The 27,262-nt window shown below is 41.7% G+C and overlaps 1 protein-coding gene across 3 annotated transcripts; it reads left to right on the top strand.

Moving 5' to 3' along the window:
* Positions 1–8,455: 8,455 nt before the first annotated feature.
* Positions 8,456–11,761, top strand: ABRACL (ABRA C-terminal like). 3 transcript variants are annotated; one of them, XM_031611211.2, is made up of 3 exons: positions 8,456–8,623; positions 10,121–10,187; positions 11,209–11,761. In XM_031611211.2, exons 2-3 carry the CDS (start codon positions 10,127–10,129, stop codon positions 11,391–11,393), a joined length of 246 nt encoding a protein of 81 aa, XP_031467071.1. In that variant the 5' UTR covers positions 8,456–8,623; positions 10,121–10,126; the 3' UTR covers positions 11,394–11,761. The 3 variants fall into 3 exon arrangements, with proteins under 3 accessions (XP_031467071.1, XP_031467062.1, XP_031467078.1); XM_031611202.2 differs by having other exon boundaries at positions 8,486–8,557; XM_031611218.2 differs by lacking the exon at positions 8,456–8,623 and adding an exon at positions 8,651–8,752.
* The last annotated feature ends 15,501 nt before the right edge of the window (positions 11,762–27,262 follow it).

The following is a 27,262-nucleotide window of genomic DNA, read 5'->3' as shown; positions in this document are numbered from 1 at the left end:
CAGCTGCAGTGACAGTGAAATTAATAAAGCTTGAACAGTTGATAACTTGAATGTAAGTTGGTTTTCAGAGCAGGTGTTGCATCTTGAAGCCAAAAAATAATTGTTAAAATGCAGTTTATATATCAACTTGACTTATCCATAAGCAGAAACCAATGAAGTCCTGTAGTTGTCTTCAAAGGATAAATAAAAGTGAAATTGCAGATATTACTGAAGTCCAATGATCTTTCATCCTGTACAGTAAGCACAGTTCTTGAGCTGAGAACCCTGAATATGAACCACCGAAATAGGTTTTATTCATAAAAACAATGCTTATAAATCAGATTATTATATTAAATGATTATTAATTGTCATTAGTACCACCGTGGAGAAAGATGTTGGTTTGTGGATGGTTGGTTGTGGGTTTTTTGGCTTTTTTTTTTTTTTTGGCTGGCTATGAACTTCTACTTCCTTGGCCAGAAGGTCTTGTCATTTCATTAAAAAATTAATGTAGCAACTTCTGCCATGATAAGTTTTCATGTGTTAAATAAATGTAACTTGACAAATGTCAATCCACGGTCCTATTTCAATAAGATTTCCTTCAGGAAATGATTTGATGTCCTTCTGTCATGAGTCATTATAAATGTTTGAGCTTTAGGAAGGAAATTTGTATGAAACTAATAAATAAAGATAATCCACCTAGAGCTGTATTTGAACTGTATGTGAATAGTAATTGTATATTAACGTAACTGTCATCTCTGCTACTGTTAGCTGACAACCTCATGCAAAGCCAGTTTCCTGGAAAAGTCCATGAAATGTCAGTTATGTGTGTATTTCTGTAGAGGGAAGGGGAGGTGAGTTTTTTTCACGATGCATGCTAAACAGGAGAACAAACAACCAGATGATTCAGCTGTTACCATGCTATGTGGACATCAGGAGATGCACCGCTGTTTCCTTGCTACAAGAGCTATTTGGACAAATGGAATCTGAGAAAGTAATTAGCCTTCATGTTGCTCTCTCTCTAATATTCATTTGTTACAGCAAAGAATGCCGTATAACACATGAAACATAGTCAGTTATTAATAAACTTTTTATTCTTGTAAACTGTCTCAAAAACTTTTTTGTACTCTTCTCCCTCAACATATTAGGGATGCTCTGAAAGTAATGCCTATTTTATTATGTTGACATCAGAAGCAGATGTTGGTAATATGGCAGTAGAGGTTGAACTTTCCCACCAATATCCCGTTACGCGTTGTTGCTGTGTGACAGATGGCAGCAGAGGAGCAGTCTGACAAAACGGCATCTGACATGGTGTATGGATATCTTGCTGAATGTTTATGGAGACCAAAGAGTGGACGTAAGCACAGTGAGGTGGTGGGTGGTATGTTTCAGCAACAGCAATGTAAAAGACAAGCCATGTTCTGGACAGCCAAGCACAGCTGTCACACTACAAAATGAAGAGTGTCTCGATCAGCTCATCCATGTGAATTGGCAGATTATGACCAGAGAACTATGTATGGAGCTGAATATCAGCTTCAGTATGTTGGAAACAATGGTGGCAACATCAAACATCACAATGTTTGCACAAAGCGGGTCCTATGAATTCTCACACAGGAGCAGACAAATCATCAACTGACCACTACATCGCAACACTAAGTAAGCTGATGAAGGCTCAGACTTTCAGAGTCAGTCTAGAGAAGACAACCTTTCTCTTACAACATGATTATGCCAGGCTCCATATCTGTTTGAAGTCAATGGAGCACATTACCAATCTTGTCTGGACTGTCCTACCACACCCACCACAGAGTCCAGATTTGGTGCCTTCTGACTTCCATCCAGGCTGTAGGCAACATTTTCTTAGCAATTACACCATCATAGCAGCTGTAAAACACTGGGTCACCTCCGCTGGTGCAAATTTTTACAAGTGTGGTATGAAGGCTCTGGTTCATTGCAGGCAAAAATGCATGGCTAATGGTGATGGCTATGTTGAAAAATGTTTTTCTTTTTTCTTTCTTTTTTTTTTTTTTTTTTGTAGCTTAGAATTTGTTCTATCAAATAGGGTTATTCTGGTCTTTGTATCTGTAGTTTCCATGGAAGTAAATAGGAGGTACTACTTTTGGAGCAACTTACATATTTCTGCACATACTCTTTGCTTCACATCCTCCTGTATAGAATACCATGACCAAGTTCAATATATATCCTGTATTAGTTCTGACTTTGTACATATTTAGAGAGTTATTTGAGCATGCTTTAAGTTCTGTCTTACAGTTCTCAGGTAACTGCTATCAGAAAAATGTCAGGTCATCTTGTAGTTCTTTTTGCAGCTTTTGCTGTAGTGCTAACAGTATGGGTGCAGTGTTTTAACCTGTACTGATTTAACATATTTCTGTCATTCCCCAGAGGTTTACTCTTCAGTTAACTGTAGGGCAAGTCATTTCAGTCATTTATGTCAAGATTTTAAGTACTTCACTTTTCTATTCAACTGTGGTAAAGATTTACATGCTTACTCTAGGGAGAAGAGGCACTGCATTGTTTGAGGCTTCCAGTGGATAAGAAGAAGAGTATGATGTCCTGTGGCCATTTCTGAAATAAGGCCTTAGAGCCAGATACAGGTGAATAATAGCATAAGTGAATCATCCAATTTAACCCCCATGGAAGCATCCATTAGAATGCCAAGACCATCAGTTGTAACTCTGTACAGTCTGTCTTGTTCTGAGGCTGATCTGTTGTGTTTGCTTCGCACTTAAATAAATGCTTCTGTTTTGCTAGGTTAATTTTTCAGCTTGCCAAAAGATTTAAAAAAAAAAAAAGGGAAGTTCTTATTTTGCTTTATTATTGTTTGGTTTATTGTTGTTTGTTTGTTTGTTTGTTTTTCCTTATAGAAGAAGCAAATGTAAGAGCCCAGGGGATTAATGTTTTCAAATTGGACTTTACTGTAGAATTCTTAGAACATTTTAAAGAGAATCACTACGACTTTTGTTTAGGAAAAATAATTTTCTCCCTTGAAACAACTGATAAATTTAAACAGAGAGAAAAGCCAAATAAAAGTCACGATTGGACCAAGAGTGATGGAATTGCTTTGGACCTGGAGTCAGTAAGAGAACATAGTATTATTTTTCTGGTTGACTGGCTTGTCTCAAACAATATAGTTGTTCTTCTGACTGTCCCTAAAAACAGCCACGCTTTCTGACTATTGTTTACTCCCCTCAGATTTCTACGCCAGCATTGAGTTGCTGTGATTGTATCTTTCTCAATGCAGTCAAGGACCCTATCTTGTTCAAAGAAAAGATGTTATTTTTTCTGTGGTGTTACAAAGTCCATGGGAATTAGAAATATAGTCAGTCCTCTGCCACTTGATATCTATACATCATGCGAAAACGCATTTTTAAAGATCTGCTTTAGCAGCCAGGGTGTAAGTAGATTTTCTACTGAGGTTGAGTCACAGCCCTACAGTGGGTTGCAAGGCATGGCACACTCATGTAGAGAAGTGACTCATGACCGGCCAACTGCATAGATATGTGATGGGGCTGGGCTAAGACAAAGCATGTATACATGCTCCTGGTTGAATCACAACACTAGAGCTTTTGTCCAGATTTGGAAACATTAGGGAGAATTTGCAGCACCTTGCACAGGTGTGAGTTGCTGGTATGATAGCAGAAGGATGGGTGGCAGGTGCATCCAGCAGGAACTCATGTCTCTATTGAATCAAGTCAAACAAAAATTTGTTGAAAGAACAAAATGAGACCTAGATTACTCGAGAAGGCACATAACATGATCACTTTTAGCAGTGAAATCTGCAAATTACGGTGTCAGTTCTAGTGTTTTCCAGCTAGTGGCAATCTCAACAGACTTCTGCATGTGTATGTAGTACATGTGTTGGCTTATTCAAAAGTATGATGTATAATGTAATAAAAATTCAAGAGAACAATATTGTACAAAACAAGAACTGTCGAGGCTACCTACTAAAAAGATAGTACCAGTAAAACAAGAATATTTAGTTAATGAATGGTCAAAACCAGACAAAATGACCATTAGTTAGCAAACAACTTTGTCACTCTCTTCTGCATTCCTTTTTCAGCTCAGATTGTGCTGCCTCTCTCTGGAGAAAGCTGTCAAACAACATGTTTACAGCAAGTTTTCTGCAAACACTAAACATTTTTGCAAAACGAATTTGTCACAGGGTAGGAAGACAGGCTCCATTCACGATCAGTAAACACTTCAAATTTAAGAGGAGAGAAACAGAGCTGGTGGCCAATGTTCATGAGAAAGAAATACTGCAAGTACACTTAGCAGTATCTCTGGATTTGTTTTGTTCACTGCTGTCATTGATGACAGAGGAAAAGAAGTGACAAAGTGTGTGTATGATCCTATTTCAAATCACACAGCAGAACAGCCGACAGAACTGAACAATGCGCAGTAATAGAGTGGAGGTGGAATAATCCTAATGATCTGTAACAGAACAATTAATCACTACCACTTTGGAAATATCTTTTGAAATCACTGGGTGGTACTCAGCAGTTTTCAAAAAGGCAAGTGAGATGCAGGAAATTATTAGGACTGAGAACAAAACAGAAAACATCGTTATGTTTTTGTATATACTTTACCCACCCACTGAATAATGCTAGCAATTGCAGTAATTCCATCTCAAAAAAGAAAAAGGAATGATGTGCAAAAATTATACGGAACAACAAGAAGGATCAGCACTTGGGAAGGCATTCATCTTGCAAGAGATTAACTAAAACTGGAAAATAAAATGAATGGTGGGAGAGCTGTAGTCATGAACATGATGGAGAAAGGTGAAGATGGAATAGTTTCCTAGTCATGGTATATGAAATCGGAAGCATTTCATGAGTTCTCAGTAAGAAAAGCAAAAATCAGCAAAATTAATTATTTTTCCACATCATTCCAGCAATAATTGCCATAGAATTATTAAGCAATAATTGCCATAGAATAACATGAAATCAAAAGCTTGAGTTTAAGAAATTAGACAAATTCACAGACAGATGTCCATTTCTGACTCTGAAATGTGATAATTAGGGTGTAACATTCACCTCAGCAATTCCTTAAACTAATCCAGTAAGTACCAGGAGAGAGAAACCAGGGGATCAAATGATATTTATTGTATTTTTTTGCCAAACTTCTGCTCTTGGCCACTTCTCTAGGCACAATACTGGATTAAACTGATTGCTTGTTCAGATCCAGCATATCTGCTTTGGTGTTCACAAGCTATGCTTTAAATCTTGTGTTGTGTATTTCCTTGTTTTAGCTGCTTTAATGTGAAATTGTGAATCTGTGAAAACAAACTGCAGTGAGATGCCAACGAAGATCAAATTAGAATAGTCTGTTTTAAGGCAGAATCTCATGACCTTTGAGGACCATTCTCAGAAACGCAGAAAGGGGAATCTGAATCATTAATCCAGTGATAACATAAGCCAGTGATATGAAATATGCATGAGCAGTATCTCCACGTCTGTGTGCTTGCAAAGGACTACTTCACTCTTTTCTTGTTGTTTGTTTGCATGTTTGTTTTTAAATATAATTCTGTGGGAACAAAGCAAGAAAAAATCTCCATCTCCATCATTTTCACATTTCCTGCTCTCTGCTGCTGCCAGTGTAAAAGCATACTCAGTCACTTGCCCTTATGCTGTTCAGCTCATTTACTTTCCTTGGCAAATCACTGTCACCTTGATTGTTATGATAACATATGCTTTAGATCAATTTACCTCATATGCTTTAGACCAATTTACCTATAATTCTTTTAACATCACATGACAATGAAGAGCCATGAATAAAGTAGCGAAAGCATACCAAGTTTTGGTAGACTCCTGGGGTCTTCTTTAGAGCCAACAGTCCAGCTTACATTGTTTATTTTCAAAAGACAGAATTAAAATAATAATAATAATAATTTTTTACTTTCAGAGTTAAAAGGATTAAGAGAAAATAAGGAATTACATTTCTCTTTTGGTCTCACTCAGATGTAGAGTTGATATACTTCTAATAAGTCAGAGTCTATGATTCAAAAGAATTCTTCTTAGAGGAGAATTTCTAACACGGATTTCACAATAATAATACCTTTGGTATGAAATGTCTGAAACTATTGCCTGATTAAACATAAAACATTCCATACTAACCATTACATTACTCAGTGCAAAGGCCTATGTTATTTGTGTATACATAAAGCTGTTCTGATGACTATGTTTGTGATGCAACTGAAGGCATACTGTTAAAAATAAAAATGTGAAATGAACACTTTTATTTTTTACTGCTCCGTAACTGGAACATTTCCACACTTGCTAACATGATAACTAGATTCTTTTTTAGCAGGATTCTCTTGGATCTTTCTTAAAAGTCTATCAATTTTATTGTAGTAGTTAATACTGTATTGGCCAACAAATTCAAGATCTTTAGAAAAGCAGTATAATATAATAATATAAGCACGTGTGCCAGGATATGCACAGATACAATGGTCTCCTGATAGTACATTTTTCTGATAGCCTACTCCTTTCTTTTGATACAATTTGAACAGATTTACATTTCATTAATGTCTTTATTGAATTTGCAATATAGCCCTTAACTTGTTTACTTGTTTTCTCAATTATCAGTTGTTGTTTTTTTTAAATGACACCTTTGCTGATGCTAAATACAGCCCATCTGTTTGCGATTATGTATTCTGCAGCTACCACCTGTTGAATATATAGATCCTTGTGCAGAAAACATTTATTTTATTTTTATGTATTCTGTTACACGTGAATTGTGGTTTTTCTAATGAAAATATTTTAATAAAAATATCAAATTGCAAAATATCTCTTGAAAAAGGAAGGGGGCATGGTCTCCAGCTTTGCATCCCTGGAGTGATAAAAATGGATCTTCTTGGCATCACTTCCACTGTGCAAATCAATTTATCTTGCTGCAGTTTCTGCCAAATGAACCCTAACAGAGCTTGCCATGGCAGTTTAAAATGCCTTCAGCAATTTATCTTTGCACCAGGGATGAGAGAGCATAGCAATGGACCAGAGCTAGCTGGCACAGCGTGTGTGCTGAGTGAGTATCTCGGTTTCCCCTTTATAGGCTGATGCATGAAATGTGAACTGTAGGAACTGGAGGCAGCCACTGACACCTGCATTGCTCTGGGACAGCTATGCTTGATGAAGAGGTGGGAGAGGCAGCTGGGATGGCTGGGAAAGTAAATGAGAGTTTTCTGGAGAAATTTGGTGTGAACCTGGCCTCTGAGTAGCAGGATGATGGTGGTCTCATTGCTGTAGAGGAGTTCATTTTGCTCCCAGTTTTAATGTCAGTGTACTTGGGAGAAGATGCACCTATTTCTAGGAGCTAAAGAGGATGCAAGGAATTGGAAAAAGCAAATACAGAGATACAAGACAGAAAAAATAAAACTGCACTGTCTCTACAAGGTAGAGTGGAAGGACATGGCACTGAATGAATGACCAGAATATGACATGACTTTATCACAACTAAATGATGTTATCCTAGCTCATTAGTTTTCTCCAGAAAGAGAACTGTTTTTCTGTGTTACGAGAGTTTGGCAACACCATGCTATCAATACAAGCTGGGGGACAAAAGGACAGAGCACAGCCTTTTTGAGGAGGACTTGGGGGTACTGGCGAATGGGAAGCTGGAAATGAGCCAGCAATGTGCCCTTGTGGCCCAGAAAGCCAACATGAAAAAGCCATGCAGCCAAGAGAGCTGCATCAAAAGAAGCGAGTCCAGCAGGGCAAGGGAGGTGATGGCGTCCCTCTATTCTGCACTGGTGAGGCCTCACCTGGAGTACTGCATCCAGAGGTGGAGTCCTCAGTACAGGAGAGACACAGACCTGTTGGAGCAGGTCCAGAGGAGGGCCACAAAAACGATCCAAGGGATGGAACACCTCGCCTGTGAGGACGGGCTGAGAGAGCTGAGGCTGTTCAGCTGTAGGAGAGAAGGTTCCAGGCAGAGCAAAGAGTGGCTTTTCCATATCTAAAAGGGGTCTATAAGAAAGTGGACAGACTTTAGCAGGAACCATCGTGATAGGACAAGGGAAATGGTTTCAAACTAAAACAGAGCAGATTTAGATTGGATATAAATTGGTTTTTTACAGTGAGGGTGGTGAGGCACTGGAACAGGTTGCCTAGTGGTGCAGTGGATGCCCCGTCCCTGCAGGCTGGATGGGGCTCTGAGCACTCTGATCGAGCTGTAGGTGTCCCTGTTCGTTATACGGGGATTGGACTAGATGGCCTTTAAAGGTCCCTTCCAACTCAAGCAATTCTATGATTCTATGATCTTTGCGGGCCCCTTCCAGCTCGGGGTATTCTATCATTCTGTGACTTGCAGGTGACACCATTCTGACTGTAACCAACGAGGCACGCAGCCTTAACGGCCGCCTTCTCGTCACACAGCACCGCACCGCCACCGCGCGCAGCCAGCCGGGCGCGCAGGGAGGGGAGGTCCTGACTCCCGCCGCTCCTCCTCTTCCCCGCTGCCGACCGGGCGGGGCTCAGCCGCGTAACCACCGCCTTCGCCCCGTCCTCGGTGCCGGGCGCTACTTGTGCCTGCGTCTTCCGGCAGTAGAGAGCGGCGGTGGGTGCGGGTGAGTGGCGGAGCCTGGCGGCGGTGGCGGGGTGGGCGTCGTATCGGTACCGGGCGCCCGGCCGAGGTGAACGCTCTGTGGGCGGGAGGTTTGCACGCGGAGCGCTGCGGTGAAGCCGGGCTGCTCCCAGCGGCGGCTGCGGGGCTGTGCGGGCAGCGGGCGGGCTCGGCCGCCGGGTCGCCATCTTCTTTAAACGTTAGTACCTAAATTGACAGAGTATACGCGGTACCGGGGAAAGAGAATAATTTTAAGCTGGTGTGAGTTCGGAGAGCTAAAAGTTACAGGGAAAAAAAAAAAAAAATTACCTTTAAAGGTGTTGAAAGTGCATCGTTAAAAAGCTGGCAGTGCTGTCACAGTGCCAGATTGTAAAATTGGCAGTTTGAGGAAATTTTGGTACGTGGGCCCTATTTTCCCTGGGGACTTAACGGCAGCATCTTTAGTGCTTCGGTTTGTCTGTGGGATTCACCTCCTTCCTGCTTTAACACAGTGCAAAAGTAGCTCTTGTATGAGGAAGAGTCTGTGACGCGTCGGATGCTGATGAGTAACTCCGTGTACTCACCAGGTCTGCACAACAGAGTTGTTTCCTGGAACAATAGAGCTGGTCCCCATAGGCAGCTGCTGTCTGACAGGGGCTCAGGGACTGTCTGAGACCTTTTTGGACCCCGCTGGGCTCCAGCTGCTGTCTCTGCAGCCCTTATTCAAGTGGAAGCTGCTTTTGGTGCTTTGTTTTTTCCATGTCCTTGCTTCGACGTCTGTGTTTGCTGGAAGAGTTGTACATTGTTGTGTTGATGCTTCTTTGTATAGTGTTGGTCCCCAGGTGCCTTCTGAGTGCCTGCAGTTGTTAGCCTGGCATGCTCTGGTAGCTGGTATACAAGTTGTGTGTTTGTGTTGAGAGGTGCTGAGGTGTTAGCACCTTTTGGTTCCCCCACACTTGTTGGGGGTGTAGAGGACCTTTATATCTTCAGGACTGAAATCTCAGATTATTCTCTAATCATAGAATCATAGGATTACTCAGGTTGGAAAAGACCTTAAAGATCATTAAGTCCAACCACAACCTAACCATACTATCCTAACTAACAACCCTCTGCTAAATCATGTCCCTGTGCACCACATCCAAATGGTTTTTAAACACATCGGGGATGGTGACTCAACCACCTCCTTGGGGAGCCTATTCCAGTGCTTAACAACCCTTTCTGTAAAGTTTTTCCTGATATCAAACCTAAACTTACCCTGGTGCAACTTGAGGCCGTTTCCCCTCGTCCTGTCACCAGTGAGAAGAGACCAACCCAGCTCTTGCTGCAATCACCTTTCAGGTATTGGAAGAGAGCAACAAGTTCTCTCCTCAGCCTCCTCTTCCCCAAACTAAAAAGCCCCAATTCCTTCAGTCTATCCTTAGAGGGTATATTCTCCAAGCCCTTCACAAGCCTTGTTGCCCCTCAGGCTGCTGGGTTTTGCAAAATGTTGTGAAGTTCCTGATGAACTGAAAATATGCTGGGATGAATATGTGCAAAGGATATACAGGTCTCCTAATAACTTTGTTAAAAATTGTGTTTTGTGTTTTAGACCACAATGAACGTGGAACATGAAATTAGCCTCTTAGTTGAGGAGATTCGGCGGCTGGGGACCAAAAGTAAGCATTGTAATGTCTCTGATCACACAGATACACTCATGTTATACCTATGAACCTGGCAAATTTAACTAAATGGACTCAGATAATGTGTCATACATATGTTTAATATGGGATTGCATGGTATTCCCTATGACCCACATGTGTTTGGAGCAGAGAGCAAGCAGGCCTGAATTCCTGCCCCCGATAAAATCGACAGCCAAATTGCCTTCTAAGTCCCAAGATATTTGCTGCGACTGTCAAATAAACAGCACCATTACCTTTCACATCCTTCCATGGTAACTTCTGAATTTCACAAGTCACATTCTTCAATTCATCACTGTTGGAAGGAATTCATCCATGTGTCTAAACCTCTAATCAGGAGGTATAGTCCCAGCCTTTGCTTGGATTTGCTTAGAATGTGGACTTCTCTTTTAAGATGGTTCTTCATTGTTAAAACTCGTTTTAACAATTCACAGTAAGTTTCTTTACAAGTATTTATCCAATTTGTGGGTGTGGGACCGGCTCATATATTTTAGTTCTGATACAGTTTCTTTTGTTTTGCAAAACATGATACACGCCTCTTGCATGTTTAAGAATAACTTATCTAACATTAGTATATATTTTAAAATTATTGTTTAAACAAGAACTTTTTAACACTTTAAACATTCCAAAATATTTTGGTTCATTAAAACAATGTTATTCTTTATGCTTTGAAGAAGTAAAATAGCCTGGGTTAGTTGTAGGTTTCAGAAAGTCATCAATAAAAAATAAACATGACAGATACATAGACGCTGATGTGCGCCTAAGAAAAAGGATAAGTCTTAGCAAGCAGAACCTTTGTCTACTACTTTATCTCTGGCTTTCATAGCATGGTTCCCTTTATAAAGTTAAATCTCATGGAATTGATGTCAGACACCAGGTGCTGGTAGCTGGGAAACACCATGGGACTTACCTTCAGTACTCTGTATAACTTCTGTATCCTTGAGAATCTCTGAACTGAAGGAACATCTGCAAATGCTGTCATGTTTTGTCTTTGATTCAGATGCCGATGGACAAGTGAGCGTGAAATTTGGTGTTCTCTTCTCTGATGAAAAGTGTGCCAACCTCTTTGAAGCCCTAGTGGGAACTCTTAAGGCTGCAAAACGACGAAAGATTGTCACTTATCAAGGAGAGCTGCTTTTACAAGGTGTTCATGACAATGTTGATATCATGCTACTGCAAGACTGATGCAATGTGCATTTCAGCAGTGTTAATTGTATTGCTGGAGACGGTAACTTCCAACATCCACTGAATCAGACTGATCATTCTTATGTGTTTTGATGCATTTTCTATATCTTTATAGTTGAAAGGAAATTTTCCTATTTTGGAAAAACATTCCCTTTTGTAATTCTTCCTAAAACAGTACTGTACATGATCAAGGTAAAAAGATGCCAGTTCTTTTTATTCTTTTTTTTTTTTTTTTTTAAATCTCAGGTAATACTTTTTAATGATGGTTATTTTCAACATATGAAGAATGGAACTGGTATTTTAATGTTTACAAGTGAAAACGTGCCATGAAAGTAAAAAATAAAAGAACACACTTCAGTTTATATAATTCTTATTATTTGTTTCTCTCTCTTCTTATTTGCAAGTGGAAATGAAAGCAAACAATTTCTGTAAGCAGCATGGTTAAGTGACAGAAAGCATGGCGGTGAGATAGAAGTGATGTTACTGTGTGATGCAGTCAAAGAATGCCCATTCTTTGGAGCGGGGAACAGCAATGAAAGCATTCTAAGAGCTGGATACGTCAGTCTGTTGTGTACATAGGGTCCTTCAGAGCAACTTTATAAGAATAAATCAAGCACCACTCTTGGAACAAGCAAAAACCAGTACAAATTTGCTTCTGTGTGGAGATCACAGTTTTACTTACCGCATTGCTGAATCTTCTCAACAGAGTTTACTGTAACCACCGACCCTTCCTGTCCCTGTGATGCTTCTCCTCTTTGTGTAAGGAGGAGTGGCTGAAAATTCAGTTGCTGCAGCAACTTCTCATTGCTTTTAGCTTCATCAGAGCAGCTATAATGAGGAATGCAGTTTTAGGGCAGCTGTAGAGCCTCTTCTGCTTGATGAGGGAAAGAGCACATAAATACATACTAAGCACGATCTGGTTTTCCAGCTAAAGTTTCTAAACTCACAGCTTTTTAATTGTAGCTTTTGCTACCGTCTTTATTTTTTTTTTTCATGGAACTCTAAGAGACAAAGTTTTAGCTTTCTCACGTGTCAGAGCTTGTTCAGTAACCAAGTTGTGCACAGAAAACTATGGGTGATAGTGTACCTCATTCATCTCTGGCAGTGTAATACAGGGCTTTTTTGTGCCTTCCAGACTTGTGAAGGAGGTAGGTGAGGAGTTTCCTAAATTCTTTCATGCAGTGTTAGCCAGTAGTCACACAGAGATTCTTGGCTGTGATTATTTCCTTCACAGAAGTCTTATGTTATCTAAGTCAGTCCAGGAGAGGGGGGAAAAGAAGCCATTTTAATTGTTTTCTAGCTTGCGGCAATTTTTTACAAGCACACAAAAATACTCCTTCAACTATAGAGAAGTTGTTGTTGCATAGGCCAAGCTAGCAGCATGCTCCTCCAAGCTGCCTATCCTCTGCTGAAAGATCTGTGAATTTCTTTAGTTGCTTTTTGTATGTGCAAAATGCTTGAAAAAAACTTCATATTGCTTCCAAGTGCAGGGATTGCATGCGTGGTTATGGATTCTCCATGAAGCTGTATAAGCCCAGCTGCTGTCCCTTTCATTTCTGTTTGTTCTGCTTTGTGCAACAGAAAAACAGTTGAGATCCTGTTTGCAAACAGATCTGCCGCCGCCTTTGCCTGCGCTGGCCCCAGCATCTGGAGTGTGTGGGGAAACCGGAGCTGGCTGTGGTCAGAAGCAGCGCTGGCTGCCAGTATGGCTTGCTGGCCACAGCAGTTCTGTTTGCAGGGCTGTGTGTACAAGTGCATACACTGCTGTGCTCCACTGGTGGGAAGGGGAATAGAGGCCAGGCCCTCCCTGCATTTGGGAGGATGTCAGGCCTGCCAGATAACTGCAGTTGTTTTTTCATCTGCTTCTATTTTCCCAGAAGCCTGAGTCATTCTCTGGCTTCATGGGATGGGCAGAATATGCTGACAAAACTGAGTGATGTTTTGGGATGTGAATTTTGGCATGGAGAATTCTAGCCTGCCTTGAGACATAGTCTGTTCGCAGCACCTCTTTAAGCACTGAAGGGACCTTCGTCTTGAAAGCTGAGGTACCACTGGACTCAGGGCTTGGGGTTGGGCTGGAGCTGAGGCAGGACTATAAGAAGATTTTGTGTCTCATTCTGGAGATTTTGTGTATCATTATTCTCTTAACAATGCTGATAAATGTTTTCAGTTCACCTGAGAACACATAGTAGCAAAAGACAGAGGAACTTGGCAGTGGAACAAACCTGGGACAACCTGAGGAGGCCGTGACTGTGTGCTGCCCAGGGGAGCTGAGACTCATGGTCCCTCTGTTTCTGAAAGCAAAAGAAGAGCAGTGTGAACAAGTTTCCAAGAGATTGCCCCCACTGCAGCATGCAGTGTGTTGAGATGTCTCCAGAGGGTTTCTTCAGGCTCTCTGTAAGCACTCGTGGCTTCATTTCTAATATTTCCAGGGAAAATTAAATGCTGAGATTGTTTCATGTGTGTGGGACTACACTTCGTGAGGGAAGTAATTTCTACAGTCAATGGCCTGGACACAAGTTGTGGTTCCTGGAGCACTTGGCACATTAATAGAAAAGCTAAGTATGGGAAAGCTATTACCTATTTTTATGAGCAATAGAAGGACCAGCAGTCCCTAGTGACAGGTGTGAGGGAAATCTGTAGGTCTTCCAGCAACACTAGAGGTCGTATGTATTAATGTTAGGAAATTAGTTTATAAGTGGTTTGACTAATTCAGTCTCCTATCTATGATAAGACCTGGGAGTGTGTTTAGATGTGCTTCTGGCAAGTATAGCTGGTAGAATTTAAGATTTTACTACTGTGTTTCTTGAGCAGGGACAGTTGGAATAACTGTGGAGTGTGTATGCAGATCTCAGCTGTTTCCATGCAAAATTCAGTGTCTGGACACAAACATGCCTTCCAAAGGAGTTTTGAATAAGCTGTGGAGTGGTAACAACTTCAGCTGTCACAATTGTTTCTCATGTAAGCATAGTTTTTTGGTTTTTTTTTGTTTTTTGCTGAGAATTTGAGCGAATGAAGGGTTGAAATGTATGCAATATTATATCTCCCATCCCTATTTCATGTTGGAATGAATGATGAAACTGCATGTTGTTTTTGCTTATTTCTCATCTCCCCCCTGAAGCTTTTCTGGAGGTGTTCTTTCCGCTTCAAGGGATTTCTCTCAGTGACAGCAATGCTGCTTTTGCCATTCAGATCTGTATAAAGCTGCTTGTCTTTGCTTAGTTTCTGTCACAAATAACACTTGAATGAAAGAAGAGTAGGAGGAGCAGGAAGTTCTTGCATGCAAAAAAATGATTATATCACCACTGTTACCAGTTGTATTTACACTCTTACTATGTTGGATGTTAAGAAGGCTGAGGATCTTTAATCTTCCAGCTGCAACAAGTAGCTGTTAAGCAAGCTTACACAGTTGCAGAGCCTTTTTTAAGCCAGTGCAGTGTGAACTGGTGAAAGCCACAGGCCTGGCAGTACCACTCAATATCAGAAGATCAACTAGTAATGATGTTTTTGTATCAGCTCTGTCTGGCATGAAAGAACAGTTCTAAGATTTAGGAATACACAGTGCAAAGTAAGACATGATTAGTGTTGCCTGAAAATCCTGTCTGATTTATATGATGTATGCCTGATGTGTAACAGGAATTGTGGTTTCAAGGACTCAAACAAACAAGCAAAACCTTCAACATGCCTTTCTTTTGGAAGCTGGTGAAGTCAGTAAGGTTGCAAAAGTGTGCATGTTCTTCTCAAGCAAGTATGGCATCAGGACTTTTTTTTCTGTTTGAGTGTAATAAAGAAGTTCATCCTGGTGTCAGCTACGAAGGGTAGACCTAAATATGAACCAAAAAATTTGAGGGAAGTGAGCCTCTAGACCAAAAAAAGGGTTCTGATGTCTGTCAACTATTTGGATCAGCATGTTATCTGTCCATTATGAAAATGAGTTTGATAACCCAGTGACATATTTAAGGCCGAATATCTCTCAGCACAAAAGTCAGTATGGCATAGTTTGTTTTGCAGCCCAAAAGATGATGATATATGCCAAAATACTCTCTCTGTTCTTGCTTTCCTACAGACCAATCATTTTATTTTTTTTTTTAACTTTGGGAACTATCTTCTAAGCTGATGATAAAGACTCAAATTCACCCCTTTGGTGCATTATTGTATACTACAAAAAAAACCCAAACAACTGCAAAGGCAAAGGAATAGTTTAGTACCCCTGAATACATAGAAAAAGGTTTGAATTCAAAACTGTTGATGTTGGAGATTACACTAAAACACAAAGGTATATCTTTGCTCAAAGATACAATACCTGTGCCAACCTAGATCCTCTATGGTTTGATTTTCAAGGCAAGTTATCTTTTGCATTTTGATCTGAAATGGCGTTCTCAAATAAAATCAGCAGCAGGCCAGAGTAGCTCCAGTACAATGATTTCAAAGAATTTGTATAGTCAGTACTTCCAAGTACTCCTTTATTTAATAAGGAGTTGTATGGGTTAGGTAAGGGAAAGGGTTTAACAGTGTCTCTACAAAGCCAGTGCATTTAAGATCTAGTTACGTAAACTACTCAATATGAAGTTGTTCTAATCAAGTTTTCCAGAGGGTGGCAGTTCAGTGTAGTTCTGCCTCTGAGTACAGCTTGAGCCCCAGATATAGAACAAATGCATATTTCAGTGGCTGAAGCTAGGTTCCTGGCAGATGTTTTGAATAAAGCACCAGAAAAAGTGTTATCTTGTGACATACTGCAAATGTCATTGCAGATGATGCTTATCTCTGCCAAAACACCTGAAGAACTTCAGGAGGTCAAGCACCAGGCTGGTATCCATTGAAGGAGCAGTGCCACCTGCACAGGCACCCCAGATTCTTGTCCTATAAGATCCTACATTCTTTCAGATAAACGCTTAGGATCAGACCCAAAAGTTTTCACAAACACCACAGCATTATGTTCATGATACTACTCCTTTTCAAAGCTCATTCCTATACAAACACTGTGTGCTGAAACCTGTTTCCCCAGAGAGAATAATACTATATACCATATATCTGTAAATGCATATTATGCAAATATATTCGTACATGCATTCAAAAACTAAAGGAAAGCGCTCAGTATATATAGTTATGTTTCAACATTGATATAGTGATCTGTATTTACTGACCTAAATCTACTGAATGGTACAGAAGATTACTTTACAGGAATTTAAATGACCTGGATGAAGGATTCAAATGTATACTAGGTAAGTTTGCAGATGACATTAAATTGAGGTGTTGACTGTCTCAAAGGTAGAGAGACCTTGAAGAGAGATCTTCACATACTGAAGGGCTGGACAGTCACCAGCCATATGAAGTTTAGTTTAACAAGAGCAAGTGCCAGATTTTCCACCTGAGACAAGGTAGCAGAGGATATGGTCCAAGAGTCTGGAGAGCTGCCCCATGAAAAGAGCAGCCCCATGGCTGATGACGAGTTGAATGTGAGCAAGCAGTGTGTCCTGGCAGCCAAAAGGGCCAATGTCCTTTGGAAATAACACTGAGCTGTGTCAGGGGAGGGTCAGGCTGGATGTTAGGAAATGGTTCTGCACCAGAGGACTGTGGGCATGGCAAAGGCTTCCAGGGCAGTGGGCACAGCCCAAGTGCTGGAGTTCAAGGGGCATTTGGACAGCACTCTCAGACATAGGGTTTGAATTTGGGGTTTTGCTGGGTGGAGCCAGGGGTTGGACTCAGTGGTCCTTGTGGATCCCTTCCAAATCATGATGTTCTGTCATTCTGTGAACTGAGACTATACCTTGTAGTATTAAGGATTTTGTGAGGCTCTGTTGAAGATAATTTATCATTGCTAGATCTGTATAACAGTCAAGAGGCCCTGGTCTGTCTCTAGAGGTATGTTCTAAATCTTCCTATTTTGGAGCACAGTATGACAGTATGGATTGGATGTTTGCTTTCAGTTTTCTGAGAAAAAATTAAAGAAGATAGAGAGGTCGTTGCAACTGGAGACACGCAACACCATCCCACAGGAGTTCAGCACTGTGTCATGGTAGAGCAGAAGTCAAACATGGAAATAATTGCATTATGGGTACTTTCAGTAACATTCAAGTACTTATATTCAATTATGTTATTCATATAATGCCTATAGGGTACAGAGGCAGCTCCAAAACCACAGGCATCTAAGTTCTGATAGAAAAACTTTGCTGGGAACTTGAAATTGTGTGAGTCTCCATGCCACCAGGGGCACTGTCACCTTTTTTATGCAGGGCATCAGAGTTCCTGTCCCAGGCCGATGTCCTGGAGACATCAGCAAACACTCATACCTGAATTCTCCAGGATCTATTCTGGGAAGCATGGACTTTCAGCCCTGTACAGAAATATCTGGTTTTTTTTATGAGAGTCCACCAAGAGACATTTCATTATCTGGACAAATCCTTCCGATTTGGAGTCAGCAGGAGTGCCTGTAGAGGGTAGCTGTTGGCTCACTGCATTTACCTCCTGTGTGGCACACAGTGTGCTGGAAAACATGTCAGCAGATGGAGAGAGAGCACTTCATAAAAATGTGTGCCTCAGGCTCCTCAGGGAGTTGGTCAGGGCTCCTCCAATAACCGTATCAAAGGGGAACAACTTGCTCAAGCTAACACACACAGCAGGGTGGAGTTCTCCAACCTCTGTCTTACTTTACCTTGCTGAAAACAATGCACACTTCGCTTATTTACATTGGTATTGTGTTATACTTAAACAAGCCCAGCCAGCTGACTAGATGGCAGGAACTGCCATGGTGCAGCTTCTCAGAATTGTTTTCTTCTCTATAAACATTTTGCAACCTGCAGCCCACATCAGCTTGAGTTCCTGTCACATACCTTGCATAGTGAGGAAAAGAGCTCCTAATCATTCTTGGGACGCAATGCACAAATGCATGTCCTAATAAAGGTCTTGACAGTTCCACTGAACATATCAAGTCTCATGAAGAAGGTAGAAAACAAAGGGTTAAAAAGTGATAATGCTACAGTCTCAGTATCATCCCTATGTTTAGACCTATATCCAGCATGTTTCTGTTACATTTTTAATACAGCCAAAGACAGGAGACTCTGCATTTGGGTTTAGGAGTTGCATACCTCCACAAGGCTGCAGCCCGGGCACCATTGGGATGTGCTGGTGCAGGGAAGCTGGGGTAAGACTCAGTGCACTCTACGGTTCTGCAGAAATGAAACCAAAACCAGCTAGTTTCAGCAGAAGGAAGAGGAAATAAGTGGTATCAATGGTGCAGAGTGCACGATACTGCAAATTCTTCCTTCACTGTAACACAGACTGCTATGATTTATAAAAGCGCCTCTTCAAAGCTGCAATGTCGGTCATCTCCATTTTAAAAGGAAAAAGAAACGCAACCAAATCTATCTAGAAAAATCCTGATTTGAGCTGTACTTTGCAAAATGTATGCGTTGCTGTCAAGTCTTGTGACACTCTCCTTTAAATTTAAGAAACAAAACTAATCAACTTTTCTCATCGAGATCATTATTGGTTATAGATGATGGCAACAATCTTGACCAGTTTATGATGTCTTGAGGGTAAAATGCAGACAGCTGGTGTTTCATCTATTTCTAGTTATTTTTAAAATGGCAGTGCCATCCCTTCTCTCCCACTCTACCTCTCCCACACACACAGCATTTTATGAGTCAGGCTGTGAAAATATGGAGAGGCTGGTGTATAGATGAGGTTTTAGAAAGTTCTGTAAAGAATTCCTGAGGCTCTTCTTCTTGGCCATCCTTTTTTTTTTTTTTTTTTCTGGCTGCAAATGGGTTGTTTCTTCAAGCCACAGCCTACAATATGAGGGCAAGGCTTTTAAAATCTAAAACCTGAGGATATTCTGTGATTGAGGTGAAGCCGTAAGAAAAATACATTTAGCATCAGATTTCTAAGAATGTTTCTGGATTTCATAGTTTTGCCAGTGTTTAGCAGACAGTGGGCATGTTGACACGTGATATGTACATGGCTATGGCTATAGAAACAAGGGTCAATCAGAGTGAAAATCACAGATATCATCACTGCACTCATAGTATGTGCATGCTCCCATCCCCAGCACAGGTAGCACGTGAGCCGTTCAAGGCCATTCACAAACACAGCAAAAAGTTATTTTTAAAAGTCCCATATTAGACATCATTTTGCACCAGCACAGTGGTGAGGTGGGAGAGAGCGCTGGAGAGAGACAGACAGGGACAGTGCCAGGTTATTTCTGGATCTCAGTAAGAAAGGCCTGACAACAAATGGCTTAATAAAACAGACATTCTAATGAGACAGAATAATAGGAAGAAAATAAATAGCGAGTAATTTAGATACTAGGCACCCTGTGTTCCTGCAGTACTGGGTGGGCCCCAGATGGGATTTCCCACAGCATGCCCCACAGATCCCATCTATGGGGAGGTTCCTGCCTTTTAGTCTTTTGAGATACTATGGATTTTCTTTACAAGATAAGAACTCTGTTCCTAAACAAATGTTTGCCTGAGAACTTGTTGCTGCACTCCCAGATAAAGGCAAGGCCATGCCAGTGGCATAATCATTAGCAGAGAATGGGAGAAGTCTGTGTGCTCCTGTGCTACTTGGTGGTGGCTGGGTTCATCCCATGGCCCAGGGCTGTGGGCAACACAGCACGGGTCTGGAAGCCATGCATGCACCACTGTGTGCAGCACTGCCCCAGCCTGGAGCTGTAGAGTGGTCCCCTGGTTGGGATCACAGCAGAAATGCTTTCACGTATTTATTTCTTCTAACAAACTGCTAAACAACAGCTACTTGAGTCACCTCTCTAACGAAGTCTTTTATCTTACCAGTGGTAATGGGAAGGAGAACTGGGAAAGTACCTGTCATGTTTTCAAGCAGAGTCATTGGTCTTTCGGAAAACTTGGGTATTTCACATGTTACAGTGAAGTTTAGAAAGTGTCCCATGGGGAATTTTGACAACTGCAAGTTTTCTATTATGGAAGAACTGTATCATATGACATCGATTTGGGGTATTAATAGTTACATAATCCCACTAGGTGCTTTGTCCTGTTTTTGTACCTTTCTATTCTTATGAGAACTCATCCTTGCCTGTTCTTCTACTGCTGCTAGATGCTCCAACATCAGCTCTTATTACACTAACCCTCATGCTTTTTCTCTGCCCTGTCTAACCTATAGACTCACTGTCAGTAAAGCAAAGTGAGGGAGCTGTGGTTATGGTTAGTGAGGAAATCTGTACTAGTGGCAGGGATACAACTTAATTTTATTTTCTAATGTTCACTCATTTTATTCCGTAAGTCATGCTTTCTCATGCTTTTTGCTCTTAGCAGAAATTTCATTTCCTACATGATGGAGCAAATGAAGCAAGCAATGTAATTACTTCCCAGTCTCACTTCTTACCACAGCTCTCACCATATGACTAGCTCCCCCAAAAAAAAAAAAGGAACATTTAATTAAAGGCTATCTCCCATTGCACATATACTAGAAACTGTATGGAAGGTGTCATTTATAATTCTAGCATGTTTAACCTCAGCTTAGAGTACATTATGTAAGTGGTGTGTGTAAGAGCATATATACATATTGATAAGAATTGTTACATATTGATAAGCATATATACATATATGCTTATACACATTCATGCAAACACAGGAAGATACTGAATGCACATGCACTTTCTGAGGATATAAAATGCGTGATGGGCTTCTCTCTCTCAACTTCTGCCTTATGCATTTTGAACTTATCAGCCAATTTCAACCAAATCTGATAGAGCAGTAGACGCCCTGAAGACGTTACATTCCTGCAGATTCTGCAAAAATTGCAGTTTAGGTGAACACTCTTCATCAGTGTCTATGCTGAGAGGCCTTCGGCATGGCTGGAGCTCCTTCTTTTCCTTTCTGTCCCAGGCTGATGGGAATACTTTCTCCTCATGGAGTCCTCCACAAAGGATGCGGCCAAGCAGGGGCTCGCTCTGGATCTGCATGTGAGTTGTTCACAGCAGCAAGCTCCATGCTCCTGCTTTGGCACATGGATGGGCAGAGCCCTTTGGTAGGGGTGACACTGAGTTATTTTGGCAAGTGTTGGGGGTGTAAATGCCAATGACAGAAGGACTGCGGCAACCTAGAAGGCACTGTGCCATCCCAGCTTGAATGGAGCTCTGTGGAAGGCAGGCAGTGTTTGTCATCACTCCACTCCAACTTGCAGGGGCTTGCTACAAGGCAGTGAGAGCAACCCAGCTTCTCCAGAAAGGTCAGAGATATTTTGCAATAGCAATTATTGATCAAGCTGAATATGCAATCCTCATAACCTGCACATACAAGTCCAGTTTGCTCTCTCATATCATTCTAACAGCTGATATGGAAAAAGGCAGGGAAACTTGTTCAGAAGAAGAATGATTTTGATATACTTAGAAATTTGGTAAACTTACTCTTCTCTCTATGAATAAGTGAAGGCTTTTAGGGGTGAGTGGAATTTTTAAGAGTACTGTTACTAATTGCATCATACTGAGCACTGAGCATCAACAATTAACAACTATTTGCTCTTGAATTCTGTTTAGAGCTTTCCTTTCCCAAAATTTCCTATTAGCATGGTATAGCTCTCAGCTAGGGCAGGTTTAACATAAATAATACATGAAGAATTTACAAGCTGTTCTTTCTCTGTATTTAAGACTGACAGTGAGCAAGGTTAGAGGAAAAGAAGATGATGATGCTTACCTGCTCTCCAGCTGATAATGCTAGTAGGGATGAAGCTGCTGTGCTAACATATTTTTTTTCACTTCCATTTTATGTAACTTCACAATTTTGTAGGCAGCCTTCATTTTACCATCTTTTCTGCTTATTATAGCCTGGTAATCTCATGGAAGTGAGAGAAGTGTCACTCCAACTTGTTTCTTCTTACAGAACAAAGCACTCATTTACCATAGCTTTGCACCTATGAAGATGGCAAAATGATGTACAATTATTAGTGGATCAGAAGAGGTGTTTTATGCTCAGTTTGCACAACAGCAAGTGATTATGCCAAGTGCAAACTGCTGTACAATTGGGCCCAGTGCTTCTAAATACTTGCATAGCTAGAAAGGGTAAGTTTTATTGAAAATTTTCCAGCAGAAGATATTTGATCTTACAGCGAGTGCTTTGATGTTTGTTGCACATCTCAATCAGAGCTGTTGAACTGGGCTCAGCATATGCAAAGCAGTTTGACTCTTTCAAGATCATGCCTTTCTTCCATTTCCAAAGCTTGATGGTTTTGAATCATCACATTCCACTGTAGCTGAGGTGATTTATATGTTTCAGCAGTTCTGCAAACTGCAGGCTTCCAACTTGCAGCTCTCCCCGCAAGGTATTAATGCTCCCCAATGGTTTAAAATCACTTTGCACTCTGTAAAAAGGGCTATGTGATTAATACTCTTAAAAACTCCTACGTTTGGCAAAGATTTACATTTAAATCTTAGGCATGCAGAAAGCCAAGCTGATACAAGCTACTGGGTGTATTATTTTGTCCATTTGAATGTGAAAGGTATTTCCCAAGCTTTTTCCTGTCATTCAGCCAAATGTGTTAGAGTCTGTAAAATCATACTCAACCTCCTTACTTAAGCAAGTTTTAGTAATAATGCCAAGAAAAACTGGTGGAAATCTTTTGACATAAATTGCAAATAGTGCCTCTGCTATGTTCTGCTTACCCAAACCATACACTGCCTCAGTTTCTCACTACCCCTTCTTCACTCCTTGTTGTCCCCATGGGCAGGATAGAGTCACCTCTTAAGCATGGGGTGTTGCTTTTGACAGACAAGGAGGTGGGTCAGACACCATACAAACAAGATCTAAAGCTGCATTCAAGGATTAAAATAAATCCCAAGGATTTTTCCCTCCTTCTCTCTTTCTATGATCTGGTGAAATGAAGGGCTATAAAGTAGGAGCATGTGGGGCTGAATCAGTGGGTGTTGGCTGGAAGCAGATGGACCTTGGAGATTTGTTGCCAATGGATACAAAGGTATTTGCACAGGTGAGCTAGGAAGCATCCACTGTGGAAAATCTCCTGTTTCGATTTTTTATTATTACTCTTTTGAAATGTGAGGCAGGATGTCTTTTTACCTCCCAGAAAGAAACAGGGAGAGATGATTGCTTTCCCCAATCAGCTGCAAGCACAAAATGTGTCCCCATTACCTTCAAGCACACAAAAGCCAGGCCTGTCTGGGGATGGAATCCTCAAGCCAGGCTCAAATCCCTCTCTCTCCCTGTTTTCCCTTTGCTGTACCACAGATCTGTTTTCCTGTGCATCTGCAGAATTTTGCCACTGATCTAGTAATATCCACGGAGAACTCCTCCTTGTTATTAGTCCTCCCAAATGTGACAAAATCTGTGTTTGCCTTACCCCATCAAACCAGGGCTAAATTCTGTTGGCACACTGTAGCTGCATTGCTACAGTCAATCACCGCAAGGGTGTTATGGAAGGGCAGCGTCAGCTACATACAATGCAAAGACAGAAGGGTTTTTGTTTTTTTTTTTTAATAAAAATATTCCTTTCTGTGTGTGTGTGTGTCTGGGGGATTTCAGACTGGGATGTCCAAACCCACAACAGTAAACAAGCTGAACTAGATAGTTTTTTTATAGCATGGAGAATTACTGATGTATTAGGATAAATAAACTGTCATCTTCCCCAGATAACCATGTTTAGCCAAGCACTTGTTTTCTCTGGTAAGTTTGATGCTTTTTGTTTATTTATTTATTTATTATATTTTCTTTCTTTGTTCCTTTGCAACAGGGAAGCACTGTAAGCTGCACAATATCTACTGACTTATTTCAAGACAAGTGGTCTCATGGACCTACCTGCAGCAAGTCTACGGGATGAACTGAGTTATAACTAGGGGACAAGAAGTTTGTATTGGTTTGCATTTGAAAAGGACAGGGTTATCTATGGGACCTGTGAAGCATCTTCTGTGATGCCTCTGAGTTGAAAGACAGTCCAGGCTATTTGATTTATTTTCTAATGAGAAGCAGTATTCTGCACCATGTTTGCACGCCCACATGCAAATTAAATTGGAATGAAGTGTTTGCTGTTCTTCACAGAATCACAGAATCGCCAAGGTTGGAAAAGGCCTTCAAGATCATCCAGTCCAACCATCCACCTATCACCAATAGATCTCACTAAACCATGTCCCTCAACACAAAAACCAACTGTTCCTTGAACACCTCCAGGGTCGGTGACTCCACCACCTCCCTGGGCAGCCCATTCCAGTGCCTGACCGCTCTTTCAGAGAAGTAGTATTTCCTAACGTCCAGCCTGAATCTCCCCTGGCACAGCTTGAAGACATTCCCTCTAGTTCTACCACTAGTTACATGAGAGAAGAGGCCAAACCCCCGCTCACTACAACTTCCCTTCAAGTTAGAGAGAGAAATAAGGTCTCCTCTGAGCCTCCTCTTCTCCAGACTGAACAATCCCAGCTCCTTCAGCTGCTCCTTATAAGATCTGTGCTCCAGACCCCTCACCAGCTTAGTTGCCCTTCTTTGAACCCGCTCCAGGGCCTCAATGTCTTTCTTGCAGTGAGGGGCCCAAAACTGGACACAGTACTCCAGGTGCAGCCCCACCAGAGCTGAGTACAGGGGGACAATCACTTCCCTGTTCCTGCTGGCAACACCGTTCCTGATGCAAGCCAGGATGCCAAGTGGCCTTTTTGACCACCTGGGCACACTGCTGGCTCATGTTCAGCCGAGCATCAATCAATACCCCCAGGTCCATTTCCTCTAGGCAGTCTTCCAGTCACTCCGCCCCAAGCCTGTAGTGTTGCTTGGGGTTGTTGTGGCCAAAGTGCAGGACCCAGCATTTGGCCTTGTTGAAACTCATCCCATTGGCTTCAATCCATCCTGTCCAGATCATCTCTGTAGGGCCTTGCTACCCCCAGGCAGATCGACACTTCCAGCCAACTTGGTGTCATCCGCAAACTTATTGAAGGTGCATGAGGTCAGTGCCCTCATCCAGATCATCAATAAAGATATTGAAGAGGACAGGCCCCAGCACTGACCCCTAGGGAACCCCACTTGTGACCGGTCGCCAGCTGGATTTAGCTCAATTCACCACCACTGTCTGGGCCCCACCTTCCGGCCAGTTCCTTATCCAGCCACCAAATGTTAATTTTGAAGTCTCTAGAGCTACTGCATGGAGATGTAAGGCTAAGGAAGGACTTGAGTCATCAAGGGTAGACTCTCATGGAGGTAATCTGTGCCCTACTGTTTTATCTAGAACATCTCATAGAACACTGATGTGATATTGGCCTTTAAGCTCTGCGTTCCTCTCAGCAAATGAAGAACAGTTTACTAGAAGCTAACAGCCAGGAAGTGTAACATGCTTCTGGCAGAGAGAGTGTTTGGGGTTGTTAGTTGACAGCTGGCTGAACATGAGCCAGCAGTGTGCTCAGGTAGCCAAAGAAGCCCAACAGCATCCTAGCTTGTCCTCAGAAATAGTGTTGCTGCACCTCAAGCACTGTGTTCAGTTTTGAACTCCTAACTATAAGAAAGACATTGAGGCACTGGAATGCGTCTAGAAAAGGGCAATAAGGCTGTGAAGGGTCTGGAGCAAAAGTCTTACAGAGAGTGGAAGAGGGAACTGGGATTGTTCAGTGTGGAGAAGAAAAGGCTCAGGGGAGACCTTATAACTCTCTCCAACTGCCTAAAAGGAGGTTGACCTCTTCTCCAAGGAGACAGTGACAGGACAAGAGATAATGGCCTCAAATTGCACCAGGGGAGGTTCAGGTTGGATATTAGGAAAACTTCTCAGAAAAAGCAGTGAGGTACTAGAACATGCTGCCCAGAGAGACGGTGGAGTCACCATCCCTGGAGCTGTTTGTGAAAAGTGGGGATGTGGCACTGAGGGACATGGTTAGCAACCATGGTGGGGATGGGCTGATAGTTGGACTAGATAGTCTTAGAGGTTTTTTCCAACCTGAATGATTCTATGATTGTGTGATTCTGCAGCGTCCTGTCTCCTGGATATTCTGTGGAACATCAGGACACGTTGGCTGACACCTTCTTCTACTGCAGAGGAGTCACTGGAGCCTGACTCCATGTGAAATCAGTTCTGTTGTCTGAGAGAAGCTGGGTGAACGCCAGCAAACTTGAGAGTCTGGATACCTGTTTACCAGTCCTGGCACCAGCCCCAGATCTTTCAGTGATAGCTTGATGACTTGTTTTTCCTTCAGTAAGATGAGGGTAATATCATTTACTTACTTGGCAAGGTGAGATGATGATTAATTGGTCTTTTTACTATCCAATGTGCAGAATGTGATTAGTCATAATGATTGCATGCATCCCACGGGTAGGACATCTTTAGGATGCTACTGGTGGTGTGAGTGGGAACCTGACAGCATCTGGCCTCTATCCTACCTGTGCTGAGGCACTGCAGGCAGAGCTGTCTGCCTTTTCCATCCTCAACTGCACACAAGGGACTGAGTTTACCTTTTGTTTAAAGGCTTAGTGCAGGTGGAGTACACTGTGCTCACCGGCCCTTTGTACAGTGATGGAGATATAGTGGGCGTGAGCTGACAGCTTCTGGTGCCAAATTGTGTTACAGTTTGCCCAGGAATATCATGCTTGCCCTCCAGCTAGGGCAACATCTCCCATGAAGACAAATTTTGATCTAATTGTAACAATATTGTGTGCGTAGAATGAAACAATACCAAAAGACTGTGATGACAACAATATAAATCAGCACAGCAGTTAATGAGAAATCGCTACAGGCCATTGATGCCTACACTCCCATTAACCGTGCTCCATTCTGTGACTTCATTTTTTTCTGTTTCACTGTGGAGGATTTACAGGCCTGGACATTAAATCTATTTGGCTTTTGTAACAGAGCTGAACAACACTGCAATCTAAAACTAAACTCAATACCTGACAGAAGTACTCTTGCTCATTAGAGGT

The sequence above is a fragment of the Phasianus colchicus genome, chromosome 2, assembly GCF_987193195.1.
Source record: "Phasianus colchicus chromosome 2, bPhaCol1.hap1.1, whole genome shotgun sequence".
NCBI classification, from domain to species: Eukaryota; Metazoa; Chordata; class Aves; order Galliformes; family Phasianidae; genus Phasianus; species Phasianus colchicus.
This window is presented reverse-complemented; position numbering and strand designations above follow the sequence as displayed.